This window comes from Lepisma saccharinum, chromosome 17 (assembly GCF_977018435.1).
Source record: "Lepisma saccharinum chromosome 17, izLepSacc3.1, whole genome shotgun sequence".
Taxonomy (NCBI): Eukaryota; Metazoa; Arthropoda; class Insecta; order Zygentoma; family Lepismatidae; genus Lepisma; species Lepisma saccharinum.
In genome coordinates, this window is record NC_139245.1 from 1,057,400 (window position 1) to 1,071,426 (window position 14,027).

At 40.0% G+C, this 14,027-nt stretch overlaps 2 protein-coding genes across 2 annotated transcripts in view; one reads left to right on the forward strand and one right to left on the reverse strand.

The window, feature by feature from the left end:
- Positions 1 to 14,027, forward strand: part of Mcr (macroglobulin complement-related) — a 548,186-nt gene that overhangs the window by 61,861 nt on the left and 472,298 nt on the right. The window lies entirely within an intron of this gene.
- LOC146001768 (uncharacterized) lies at positions 364 to 672 on the reverse strand. The gene has a single exon (XM_083139487.1). The coding sequence runs from the start codon at positions 670 to 672 to the stop codon at positions 364 to 366; it is 309 nt and encodes a 102-aa protein (XP_082995613.1).

Genomic DNA, 14,027 nt, shown 5'->3' on the forward strand with positions numbered 1-14,027 from the left:
CCTGATCACCGAGAATGTTCAAATAAACATACTGGTTCATGTTCACGGTCACCCGAATGAGTGGGGCCAGTGCATAGTATGAAAAACACCCCCGAAACATCACAGAATCACCCCCTGCCTGAATTACACGCTCCACACACTGCGGATGAAATGCCTCATTTCACCATCGGTGCACTCGATGCCTTGCGTCATTTGAAAACAGGCAAAATCGCGATTCATCAGATCACATTACACGTCTCCAGTCTGCCAGTTCGGTGTTGTCTGGTCCATGTCAGACGTGCAACTTTGTGTCGCTGTTAGCAAAGGTCTCCTTCGAGGTACCCAACTCCGTATGTCCATTGCATGAAGTTCTCGTCGCAATATTCACTCGGAAATTGGTTGGGATGGACCTTCATTCAATGACTGCAACAATTCCTGTCTTCTTTGAAACCTATTGTCATTCACAAGACGTGACACTCGTCTCCGGTCCCTCTGGGTTAAGATCTTTTTCCGACCACAGTTCTCACGCCGTGTTTCATTGCCACCAGTGGTATACCATTCCTTGTACACACGTTGGACAGTTGGCGTTGATACACCAACAAATCCGGCAACTTCACTCATTCTGTGACCATGGGCACTCCCAAACACGATAGCCCCTTTTTGCCACTCCGACACATCCCTGGCTTTGCTCATCTTGACACACTATTCCCGATGAGGAAACCACCTTGCTTTTGCGCAGGGGTGACTATTTTTTTGTCCGGTGAGCTTATATTTTATCAGTCATTTTGATTACCTTTCTACCAAAAGGTAGAAAAGCGACATAAAATAACTTTACTTGAGCAGTCTTTACACTCTTAGATGCGTTAAATATTTTGGAATTCCCAAAGGAATTCGGATCACATGCAGGCCATGTAGCACGAATGGGTGAGGAAAGAAGTGTTTACAGGATTCTTGGGAAACCTGATGGTAAGAGACATGTAGGAAGGTCAAAACTAAGATTGATTGATTGATTTAGTTTATTTTACTTCGCGTTTTGTGCCTCTTGGCTAATTTGCGAAGATGGGGATGAGTGATGAAATGATGAAATTGATGAATGGACATTCACAAACAACCAAGTCCGACCGGGATTCGAACCCGGGACCCTTGGCGTCGCAGCGCGATGTGCTAACCACTCGGCCACAGGATCGGGCAAAACTAAGATTGAGGAATTAAGTTGAAATGGACTTAAAGGAAATCGGTAAGAATGGAAAAGATTGGATTGATCTTGTCCAGGATAAGGACAGTTGAAAGGCTTGTGTTGCTGCAGCCATAAACCTTCGGGTTTAAGAAAGCTAAGGAGTTAGTTAGTTGGTCAGTTAGTTGGTCACCAGTTGAATGTATCATGCTATTTTTGTAGTTTATTGAATGTGGGGTCACCCTGTATTGCGAGTATCTGGTTGCCGGTTGATATCGAAACAATCACGGTAAGTGATAAATAAATGACATAGCCAGATAGGATTTCACCTATCTGGCCGCCCAATAATACCTCCCACCGATTCCTCCGAATATGCATCTGTAACGGACTGCAATGGACACACGGTTGTGACCGTAGTACACTGCAAGAGATTCTTGTCAGTGAAACTTTTCGATCTCCTGGCCTGTCCGTCCGTTCACTTGTCTCGAGGGATTTGAGGAGATCGAACCGGAGCATGTTCGTTTCGGCCAGAAAGAATATTTCCACCAGGGTTGTTGGACCGGATACGTTGCCACAGCTTCCGTTCCCCCTCCCTCCTCTCTTCCCACATGTCCTTTCTTGTTTCTCATTTTTGGAACATGCCTTTATCCGGCTTAAGCTTCTTCTTTTTCCGTTTCTTTTCATCCCGGAGAAGTGGGTATATTGGAAACGAGCAGTTCCGAAGAGCGACCGTCTCCCAAATCCTCTGCCCGAATTTGGTTTCCAGTGTCTGCCTCGCCTGGAAGGTGACTCGTGAGTGACTTTGCGCCGAGCTTTAGCAGTGCATTCCTCGAAAGTAACTTCTCCGGGTTTCAAGTTTTGCGAGAGAATGCTGGCTGACTTTCTCATAATTTATTGACACAGCCGTCCAACTTGTGGTTTCACCCATATTATTGTTTCACGATCCTTGGACTGTGTGTATTCTATAGATGGATAGTACATAGCGGTTTTCAGTGGCGCCAACTTATATGGGCTCGTGGAGCCCGAGCCCACCCAATAATTTGTCGTGTTATTATTATTATTATTATTATTATTATTATATTTGTTACTGTTATAAGTTTGCTTATTGATATCAGTAAAGAACAAATTTAAAATAGTAAGAATACATTGTTGGTGTGCATTAATATCATGATACATGGTTACTTTTTTAAACTTATAAGAACCCAATGTTTTTCAAAAGTTGGCGCTGCTGGCTGCTTTTTAAGGGGCAGTATATATAACAAGATATTTCTAAAAATTTTGAACTTTGCACTTTCAGATGTGGCAATTGGGGGTCATTTTAAGGGGGGTTGGATTTACCACTCTGGTTCCCCAGTTCTTCAGTGCTTTTATTTGAAAATGATGATTTTCTCAATTTCGTAGGGTGCTGTAGCCCCAACAGCCCCCTCTCTCCGTACGCCAGTGAAAGTGGGTGGCATATGAACGATGAAAGTACGTGACCAGGAAAACGAAAAGTGTTATATCCATATTTTGCATGCAGAAAGGTGGATACAGGTTTGTTTACAATGATAAAGTAAGGCTTTACTTATTTGTAAATTATTGCAACGTTTTATATGATTTTGCAAAAATGGCAACATTGTTAAAGTTCGATTTCTGTTGTAGAGAATGTTTTTCAGATGTATATAATAAAAGGAAAAGAACGAACCACAATGAGAAATAGAGAAAACCTGGAACAATGAATGTATCAAGGTATATCTGAACCTGCGCATTTCTTTCAATTCCGGGCAGTTTTCATCACGACAAAAAGAGAATCCTCTAAATAAATCATTGAGAGCTCCTGGTTTCAGAAATTGCCTTCGGACTGTATTTGTCTCGCGGAACGATTTCTGATAAGAGTACCGTGACGTCACTGGGGCAAGCAGAAACATGATCCCTCTACTAACGTCCCGTTCCATTATATCTTCGTTAAATTCCATTTCGGTTCTGGTCTCGTTAGCCCCTCCCCCCCTCCCCACCTTCAATTCTGCTCCTCGTCGGTAATCCATTCGGTCCAATATTATTTATAGCTGCCATTTTTCCCTATACCGTCTTTTTTTTCATCATCCTCTTTTTTTCAATTAAACAGGTTGTCCCGTTTTTTCTGTTTGTTTTTTTTGTGAAAAATGCCATGTGTAATGCAATATACTGTAACCGTGACGTTTTGATCGCTATCGAGCAGACATGACGTTGGTCATTCTTCTTTTCCATTGTTGGAAGGCTGATGCAAGTATTATTGGGATATTGGTTTGCTTTCACCAGTATTTTGATTTTTTCAACGAACCAGATTAAAGATGGAAAAGAAGTTGTAATAATATACTACGGTTTCACCTACCTGTTTATGTCAACTTGATTTATGGGAACTAGGGAACGAAGAAAGATGAAATTTAGTAATCAAAAGGATGTTGTGAAAAGTTACTGAACACCAATGTCAATGGATTCAATATTACGCTTGACACTCATTTACTTCGCCTTGTAATCAAGGGTCCCGTCTTCGATACCCGGTGGAGGAATATAGTGGTTTGGATCTCACTTTAAACTGTAGGTCCAGTTCCGATTAGCCTTTCTGTGCATAAAGTGGACTTAAAACCTTCATTTTCTCGAACTGTTTGGTCTAGTAGGTTTGTAGTACTCAACTCTTGTGCATTTACTCTGCGGAAATAATAATAATATTCTTTTTTTATTAAGCGGGCGAGGTTCAACATAGGGGTGTTTTGCCACCTAACCCTTGTCAATGTAATGTTACAGTATGATAAACTGCATATGGAGCAGTAAGCTAATAACACTATTATTTATAAGTCTATTGTTGTTATTGGGATATTACTAATAAAAACTGACGAAAATTACAACTAAATTCCTGCCATGTCGTACATGTCACCAATAATGAGAGTTGCAAACAAATTTTTACCGATATTCATGATTGGCAACACAACACAGGTATGTACACTTCAAGCATTCAGGGAAAAGTTCACCTGTACATTACATATAGGCGAGAAGAATTTTGCAATTCAAAGAACGTACAAAATATGGAATCTTAAAGTTCATGTTTTTTTTAATATGTTTAAGAGGAGACAATAAGCGGTAAGTTTCAAACCATTTGCGGTTTGCAACTTTGTATTGTGCAATGTATCCCGCAGATATATAACTTGGGAAATTTATGAATTTAATCATGTTGAGTTTGTACGAAAAGCTGACATTAGAAAGCTTATTTTTCCTTTGTAGATTAATTTTGGAGATAAATTGCATAGTTGTAAGTTGATTGTAGATTGCCAAACTACTCTTATTCCTGTATTACTACTTCAAGTCACGAAAGAGTTCATGTTAATGTTTTTTTGTATCGTCATCGAAGCACAATTTGTGACCAACCCAAACGTTTCGTGGAAACTTTGGAAATTGTTGTGTTGCTTGTTAAATATTCTGACATGCAATTGTGAACCAGAAATCACTCTGCATAAAATATAAAAGGTCTTATGAGCTTTGGAATCAATTTGCGTAATTAGCGATTACATGCAAATTAGTTGACTAATTGAGATAAAGCTTATCATGTAGCAATAATATACTCAGTTGTTATAGATTATCAGAATCCAAGAGCTAGCCAACTAACACCAGTTTAGATTCAAGGTAACTTAATATAATTTAATCACGATACATTTAATCCATAATGCCGATTTCGATAGAAACTCTATATAGATATTCAGACAATATTATATGTAGATTCTTATACTGTGTAGTTACTACAATGTGTTTCATGTCGTGCAACTCAAACTTTGAAAATTTATATCGTGAAAGCCGTGGGTTTTGTGCATTATAAAGCCTCATCCATTGAGATATTTTTCAATGCTTCACATTAATGATCCTGCTGGTGATCAAAGATTAGTTATCTCTTTCAAAATCGAAAGAAATGATATACAACAACACTTATACTTCACCAAGACTCGTAAATTAAAATGTGTAAATTTTTTTGCACAACTGAGTGAAAGAGAAGACACAATAAATGTTGACAAAAGAAATAACATAAACATTATTTAGCGTACGAAACATTGGTGGCCGGATTCTCCGAATGTAGTTGTATTCGTTGTTCCTCTTTGTCTGTTGCAATGCCAGAAATCCAATAGTTGAGGATATGAAGATGGATGGTTCCAGATGGAGAAGGAAAAGAGGATACGCGAAGAAGCATAAAAGCCTTTCCCCGTTTTTACGATGTCTCTGTGCTTTCCACGCGCTCACAAATGGATAGAAGCAGCCATTCGCACATACAAAGAAACGGAAAATCTATTTCCGATACGTCAGGCTGTGAAGGAATGCATCACGTGTCGTATTACATTTCATAGTATGTTATGTTCATCTTCGGACAGTTGCAAGCACCGTGCCTGTCGCTGGAATGTGATATTCGAGCCTCGAGTTCCTTTGTGGGCACATTTCCTTTCCCAGCGTTGCAGGTTTTTATCATTCAGCACGAAGTAGACCAAATGCATTGCCTGCAGTACTGCTACGTCACATTTTTGGAAGAGCAGTTCCGCAGAAACTCGTGAGCGTGCTCAGTTTCCACAATCTTATGCCTGAATTACACGAGGCTAGATCTCCTGTCCCCATGATGCTGGGGCGGATGGGTGGGGGGCAAAGGCAGTTTACTTCCCTAGTAGATAACGTTTAGCATAGTGCGGGGGCAAAAGTGAATTACCCCTAATCGCCGCCACTGGCTACGTGCACTAGAAAGTGTGGTTTTGACAAATAAAACTGTATATTTGCTATTGTGCAATACAATTGTGTTTTGATCAGATTCGTTACAAAACAAACAAGCATAATTAATTAAAAAGAATTCCGTAATTTGCAATCAAAACATTCACTTACACTATTATTTTTCAAATTTATTAATAATTTATTTTTTAACCTTGGCATATACTTTTCTGCTATTATTACATTTGGTAGATGGTGGTGGGGAGGGGGAAGGGGCTACGACTCCAGAGGTCCCTGGTTAGAATGCCGGCCTGGGCATGGGTGTTCTTTGCGAGTGTCCCTTTATGAATTTCATCCTATCATCACTCACTTTGATCTTCGCGACTAGCCAAAAGTGGCAGAAAAGCGAAGTAAATAAACCAAATCAGTCAATCAAATATTTTAATTCCCATCTATCCTGGTCCTTTCTAAAGTAGCGTCTGTCTGGGAATTTTTGAGCCGGAAATTACATAAAAGGGGAAAATAGGAGAAACGTCCAAGAATATGCAAGGAACAGATAAATTAGGCGTCATGCATTAATTACACGACGTTTAATTGTTTATTTTTGACTCGCGGTTGCTTCTGTTTTTCTCTTCTAATGGAATGGATGATATTCAGGGAACAACTTCCCCCACAATTCATTGCGCGAAAGCACGCCCACGGCCATGATTCCGGCAAATGTTTTTCAGCACAGACTGAGCTTGTTGAAAACACGTTTGATAAGCATTGCGCTCACAGCTTTTGTGGCAGTGATTCAAGGTACAAATATAACGATTATATAAACCAAATGTAGACTTCAACAATGACCAAAGTATCGAAAAAGCTGCTATTTGCCACAAAACAACGTTGTATAAAGTTATGTAACATACGAAAAAAATACAGGACTATGGAGCCTATTTCTCATGGAATCAATAGGACCTATCCGATAGTGCAGTGGCTAATGCTATCTCCTTGTAATCGAAGGATCCGAAATTCGTTCCCACTGGAGTGAATTTTAAAGAAAATTAAAAATCTCGTGAAAATGATAATATATAGAAATGTTCCGAAGTACAAAATTGTGTACTATATTTTTTAAGGCCGTAACGTATCATTGTCACTTTTCGTATGTGTATTGAGACAGGCATAGAAGATATGCTGAAAAGTATATACAAATATACGCATACTTCGAACGGACCCGCTGATTGATAAGCAGTATTTCAAATATTCTGTGAGATCGTACAACAACCAACTCGTTGCAAAGCATGCGAATGTAAAGAGTAACCCAAGTGTCATATATCGCTAGCCATAAACACAGTACTTGCCTTTAAAATAAGATTCTTATTTCACCCCGGATAAAATAAGAATCATATTTCACCCCGGATTGGAGAAATCACGCCATCTTAACCACCGACGAAACTGTATAAAGGTATGATGTTCTATCACAATTAATACATAAACAATGGCGCACACACACATACACAACGTATTAATTCACCAAAAGGAAACTTCATTTGAAAATATACAATAATAGTAATACAATTACATATGTTAAACATCGGGTTATTTTCATGCACGCATTTGCTTCGCTTCACGCTTGCTATGGCTTGCCGGAGCACGTGCAGTTTGGCCAGATTTCCCATCATGCTCTCCGCCGCTGACGTCGCATTGAATATCATCCATTGAATTATCGTCCTAAACGTGAAATATTTTCTTCCGTTTCAACCCTGAACTAATTTGTTATAAAATGAAAAGTGTAAGAACTTTCAAATTACAAGATAAATGATAAGGATTGAAGATAAGGCAAATTTTGTCAATTTTATGTCTAATAAGAGGAAATGAATTAAGTCCATAATCCAAGCACAAGATTTATGCACCCCCAATTAACATACCAATCAAATTCTTTGTGAATCGTTCGAATAGTTAATGTTAAGTTCGAAAATTGATTTTTTTGGAATGTGACGGAAATTTCCCTCTGCGCCAGGAACAACACCAATGTGAAGTATGGTTTTTATAAGGTCATAATTTTGAGTGTTACATTTGTGGGTGCATTGTAAAGCGCTTCCTGCGTAATTCTTCAGCTCGCCTATAGAAGTCGTGTGCTCTAGAACCACTTTAATTCGTTACCTGAGTTTTGGGGATCCTGGCTTAATCTCTCATTTTGCAACCACACAAAGAAGTCCCTTCAGACGTTGAAATCCCATAAATAAGAAACATACCATCCTCTCCCAAGTAAATTCCTTAATCCACTTTGCATTCTATTTCCTTTATATTTGGCGAACAAGACGAGAGTAGCAGAAAGAATTGGATCTGTAAAGGTCGAGGGAGCTCCTGAAGAGTTTTAAAGATAACAAAATGCGATTCTTTGTCTCGGAAATGACATCTTCACGAGACGGGATTACTCTCATTTGCAGAGATAACACTTCCGGGCGAGGTGTATTCGTTTCCATTCCCCAGAGTTGAAAGAAAGTTGTTAAGGCAGCGATTATAATTGTAATGGAAATGTATTAGAACTTCCTTGTAGCTGGGGTTCTTTTGTAGACTGATGGCTTCTGACGTCCTGGGTTGGCGCGATAACGCTCGGAAGTGGTGGTTGTGTGGAAGGTAAAGGGATTAGGGATTCAGGTGGCATGAAAGAAGCTTTGAGCTTTAGACTGCCGTTGTCGACATTTTCCTCGTCTCTTCAGCAGTTGCTTGAGTGGCGTCCTTTTCACGCGGCTCCCTTCACGTCAACCTTTGATTTTCAATTTTGCGATTCGCAGGAGAATGCCTATCAAGCCTCGGGATCTGTGCTTAAGCTCCGGCGTCATAACAAAGTTATAAGAGTCAAGTGCCACTTAGGTGTCCTCTTACCGTGTAATTGGATGCAATTAACTCTGGTGACGTAATTTGCGAGATGCAGATCTTGGCGACCGGTGTCTTTTACGGACGGAGGAGTCCAATTCCGACATTCTAATTCGCCTAATGCGACATGATACATTTAGTTTCAGTTTCTATGGCAAAACAAGGCTAACGAGGTCAATTGCTGAGATTTCTGTGGATCGAAGGCTCTACGTTCAGTCAGACAATAATTTGTCAGTCCCAGTATCAAAAGGAGGCGATAGAAGTCTTCGTAACGGTTGCGTTAAGCTTAACGCCCACTGAGACGCGGGAAAACGCGGCAACAGACACGTTATCGCCCACTAAGAAGCCGGACGATATCGGAAATTTGATAACGCGATATATCAAGAAAATATTGTCACAGGCGATACGATACGATATTTTTTTCCCTATCGTAATATCGGCGATATATCGTCTCCACGATATATATCGCCAAAATATCGTGACGATATATCGCCCGAAACGATATATATCGCCAAAATATCGTGAAGATATATCGCCCGAAACGATATATATTGCCAAAATATCGTGGCGATATATCGCCCGAAACGATATATATCGCCAAAATATCTGTGACGATATATCGCCCGACACGATATATATCGCCAAAATATCGTGACGATATATCGCCCGACACTATATATATATCGCCAAAATATCGTGACCATATATCGCCCGACACTATATATATCGCCAAAATATCGTGACTATATATAGTTTAGTTGATCTCGCCTGGACGATATTTTTTCAATATCGCGATATGTCGCCCAACGCTACCGGAAACGCGTCTCTTGCCGCGTCTCAGTGGGCGTTAAGCTTTAGATGGCAGGTCAGCAACGAAAGAGGAATGTACTGCTCTACCTGGGAAATGTTATTTCAACTATTATACATACAGAGTGCCCATAAATAACCCCCGTGCTTATAAATTGTCAACGGTCGTACGCCTATCAAATGGTGACTCCAGGAAAAGGAAGTCCAACATTTCACGCTTCCCTCATCCACTCAGTGTTTTTGCAGTTTATTTGGATTTTGAAACATGATTGGCATAGAAACACTCTGGACCTTGAAATTTCGGTTATACTATACCAAACATCCCCAACCCCCCCCCCCTACATTTTACACACTTTCGACATTTTTGATAGAAAAACTGTTGTTTTTTACTCACTGGTGTCCAAAGAAGAGGAATATTCTTTCATCCATATCAATGTTTTATTAGCATGGAATGTTAATTGAATATTAATCTAGTACTTAATATTGTACGTATTCAAATAATTGCAGTGAAAATAAGACATTCTGGATGTTAGTCTTTCCACAATATAATTGTCATGTTTATTTGCAGCTTATGGCACTATTTACGGTTTTACATGATTAGAATTTTGCATATTATTATACACAAAATTTTTGCTTCTCTTGCATATAAAAAATATTGAATCTTAAGAAATTGAGTAGGTTTTCAGTTTACATATTACATTTCCTTTCGCATGAGCTTCACCCTATCAGTACATACAGGGTGTATCATAAGTAATGGCGCAAACTGACATAGTTGAAAGTACACGATAATAGAAGTAAGAAAGTCTCAGTAAACATGGGTCTGCAAACGAGCCGTTTTCGAGATAATCGCGAATGTGTGGTTACAAGCCGTTACTGTCTTCATTGATTGTAAACGTCGTCCAAGTTGGTAAAATGTACTCTTCGTTGCTGCAAGGTTCAATTTTCCCTACGCAGTACAGCACAACTGACGCGATTCCCACAGTACGATTAGTCTGTGTACTGATTGTATCCATCCTGTTTGATTACAACGCCACCTCTCGGAAATGTTCTGTTTTGTAAACAAAGAGCGAACCTCGGAACGCGCAAAGAGTAAAGCACTCGGTGTTTACAAAATGCAATCAGTGACGGCTTCTAACCACACATTCGCATACATTTTTAGCATTTTACCAACTAGGACGACGTTTACAAACAATGAAGTCAGTGAAAACTGCTCTTTTACAGACCCATGTTTACGGAGACTTTTTTGCTTCTATTATCGTGTACTTTCAACTGTCAGTTTGCGCTATTACTTATGATACACCCTGTATATTTTGCTTCCTTCATTTTCCTTTCTTCGAATCTAATAAACATAATTCAATGATTACGAGATTACCAAAAGTGATTTAAATCAACCTGATTTAAATGAATCCACCATGATAGAGAAGGTGCGAAGTATGGCGAAAGGAGCACCTTAGCAGTGGAGTGACAAAGGAATATCTTCATAGTGACGCAAATGTTCTGGTTGTCTCTTCTCCTCCATAGAAGTTGGAACCAAAGAACGGAAGACGATGAATTGGCAGCGGAGGTTGTTAGCGGTTAACCATTATTGGCTTCCATTTCCTCGCTTCTTCTCCTTCCTCCGTCCCACAACACTGATCACCGATTGATTCCGTAGACTCTTCCATTCGCATGGAATGGTTTGGATCTCAAGAGCTTGTGGGGACGTTTCTCGCAGACTTTCATGAAGGAGGAAAGGCAGCTTTTACACGTCACCCTTTTGGTAAAGATTATCGATCGATTTGGTTTATTTTATTGCATTTTTAATCGCGAAGATGAGGATGAAATTGATGAAGGGGGACAGAAAAAACAACCAACCATGTCGAGGCCGGGACCTTGGTGAACCTTATCAAGCAGGGTTGTTTTGAGATCCAGGGATTTTAAATACATCGAATTCCGTTCCAGGAGAGAAAATCAGCAAACGTAAATGGGTTCTGGAACGTAAAGAAACTTTTTATGTGTTAAGTACAGTGCGTTCGTTTTGGCTCTGGGCCGAGATAGTGCGTGAGGTTAGTACTCGTTATGCAATATAAATACAATTGTCTACATGCTAAAGATACGTGCGTAAATAAGCGAGGCGTTACGAGACGATAATGCCGGCATCTGCGCCATGTCACGTGCTATCTCGGCCCAGAGCCAAAACGAACGCACTGTATTTCAATTCGGTCCAGGAACATTTTTTTCCGGATCAATTTAGAAACTATCCAGGAACATTTTTTTCAATGAAACAATACGCAACTTGTACCGAATATAAATCGTGCGAGAATAGATGTTCCGGTCCTGCAGAGAAACCTAATAGAACCCTTTAGAATTTATTAGTTCTTGGACCTTTAAAAGCCCTGGTAATAAATGCTAGCACCTTGTGTCCCAGTTGGCAAATCTGAACATAAAGTGGATTTAAATTAAACTTATGAACGTCCTCGAACCTTGTACGAGGATGCGAAAGAAATACGAAACACTTCTCTCCAGCAACGTGGACATGTGTGTGTGTGACATGCGTGTTCTTGTTCACTTGTTCATCGCAATAAAAAATAGGCACGCAGTTTGCCCACACATTACCAAAATTGCACATCACGCTAAATTGCATCCTGTAATTAACTCAAGCAATTATACAAATACACAATTACACTTTGCAGCAACTGTACAACAACGAAGCGTCGCTTGAAGCGTAATGACAACATGTCGTTGGAAGAGAGCAATCAGCGACATAAAGAAACATCACACAAGCATGGACTGTCGGCAAGGTTGGTCGGCTAACTACAAACTTCAGTAACTTCCACTGCCTGGTTACAAATCCCGGAGTACAGGGTGTGAATTAAATCAGGGTCTTTCCACTACCACCAAAGGGGCCACCCTCCTGCCTCTTTAGAACAATTCCAACTATAAGGATGAAAATAAACTTGATAAGGGATAACCACTCGCGAAGAAACACTTATGTCCACACTATAACCTTGAACTTAGGTAGAGACATCGCTGTTTCGCCAAACTACGTGGCGGAGTGGTTAGCACAACGCGCTACGATGCAAATCGAAGTTTTGGGATTAAAAGAAATGGAAAGAATGCACGGGCATGTTTCTCGTAAACCCCATCTGTGGCGTCCGACTTCTTGACAAGGATTTTTTTTAGCTTTGGTGCTTAAATGCTAACGAGCGTCGCCTGAAAGTTTTGTTGTGGCGGTCAGGTCATTGATTCAGCTTGAATTGTAGAAATAATAATTTTTATTATTATCATAGGTATGCTTATTGATTGATGGAGTTGGTGTTTTTATGTCCACTTTATACACAGTAAAGCTAATCAGGACTGGACAGTTTAAAGTAGGATCCGAACCACTATGTGCCTCCAGCGGCTATCGAACCCGGGACCCCTTGATTACAAGGCAATGACGATGTATGCTTATTATTATACAATAATAACTACTAAATAATAATAATAATAATAATAATCAGTTTTATTCGAAAAGTATTATTATTAATTATTATATCCTTCAGGATCGACTTCTACTCGATGAACCAGATGAGAGAATATCCAGTACAACTGTTTGTTGTTTTAAATTTCGTACAGTTAGTGTAAGAAATGCATACAGAGTGTCCCACAAAGGGGTGTACACTACTTGAATGTTAATAACAAACAAAGTATTACAGATAACCGGATGGAACGTTTTGTATCTGGATCTGTCATGATTAGTGCTTGTTGCCATTCATTTGTTTTTCTTTAATTTCAGTTCAGTTGCCAGTAGTGAAAAGTAATTGACAAGATGGCTTGGAATCTTTCCGTTGAGCAACGGAAGTGGATTTTAAAGTGTTTTTGGAAATGTTAAAAAGAAAGTTAAAGTGCTCCCCTGTGCTTAGCACCACGCCAAGGCGTGTGCGGGTAACGCCCCACACTTTCTTGATCCGGTCGTGAGTGGGGGTGATGTGATTAGCATCACGCCCATAACCGCCTTTACCCCCCAGAGTTTCCCCCAGGTACCCATGTCATTCGACGCTGGGTGGGCGCCGGGGCCGCTTCCACCGTTAGAAAAGTTCCCGGATTTGAACCGGCCGGGGATCGAACCCGGGACCTTTATGTATGACTTCTTGGGGTATCTTGTGAAAGTTTGTACCACTGCTTCCATCCCTCTTTCGTCTGATTCTGATTTCTTCCTGCCACACCGTCCCAGATCACACACACTTCCTTTCCTCTCAAACTTGTCGCGTAATTTTGTAATTGTTACACGTGACGGTGGTGCAGTATCAAATTCTGCCCGCCATCGTCTCTGCACTTCTTTCATGTTCTCACATTTCCAAAAACACTTTATAATCCACTTTCGTTGCTCAACGGAAAGGTTCCCAGCCATCTTGTCAATTACTTGTCACTACTGGCAACTGAACTGAAATTAAAGAAAAGCAAATGAATGGCAACAAGCACTAATCACGACAGATCCAGATACAAAACGTTCCATCAGGTTATCTGTAATACTTTCTCTGTTATTAACATTCAA

Coding starts and splice junctions, on each gene's coding strand:
- LOC146001768 (XM_083139487.1), bottom strand. CDS start 672: ATGAGCAAAGCCAGGGATGTGTCGGAGTGGCAAAAAGGGGCTATCGTG.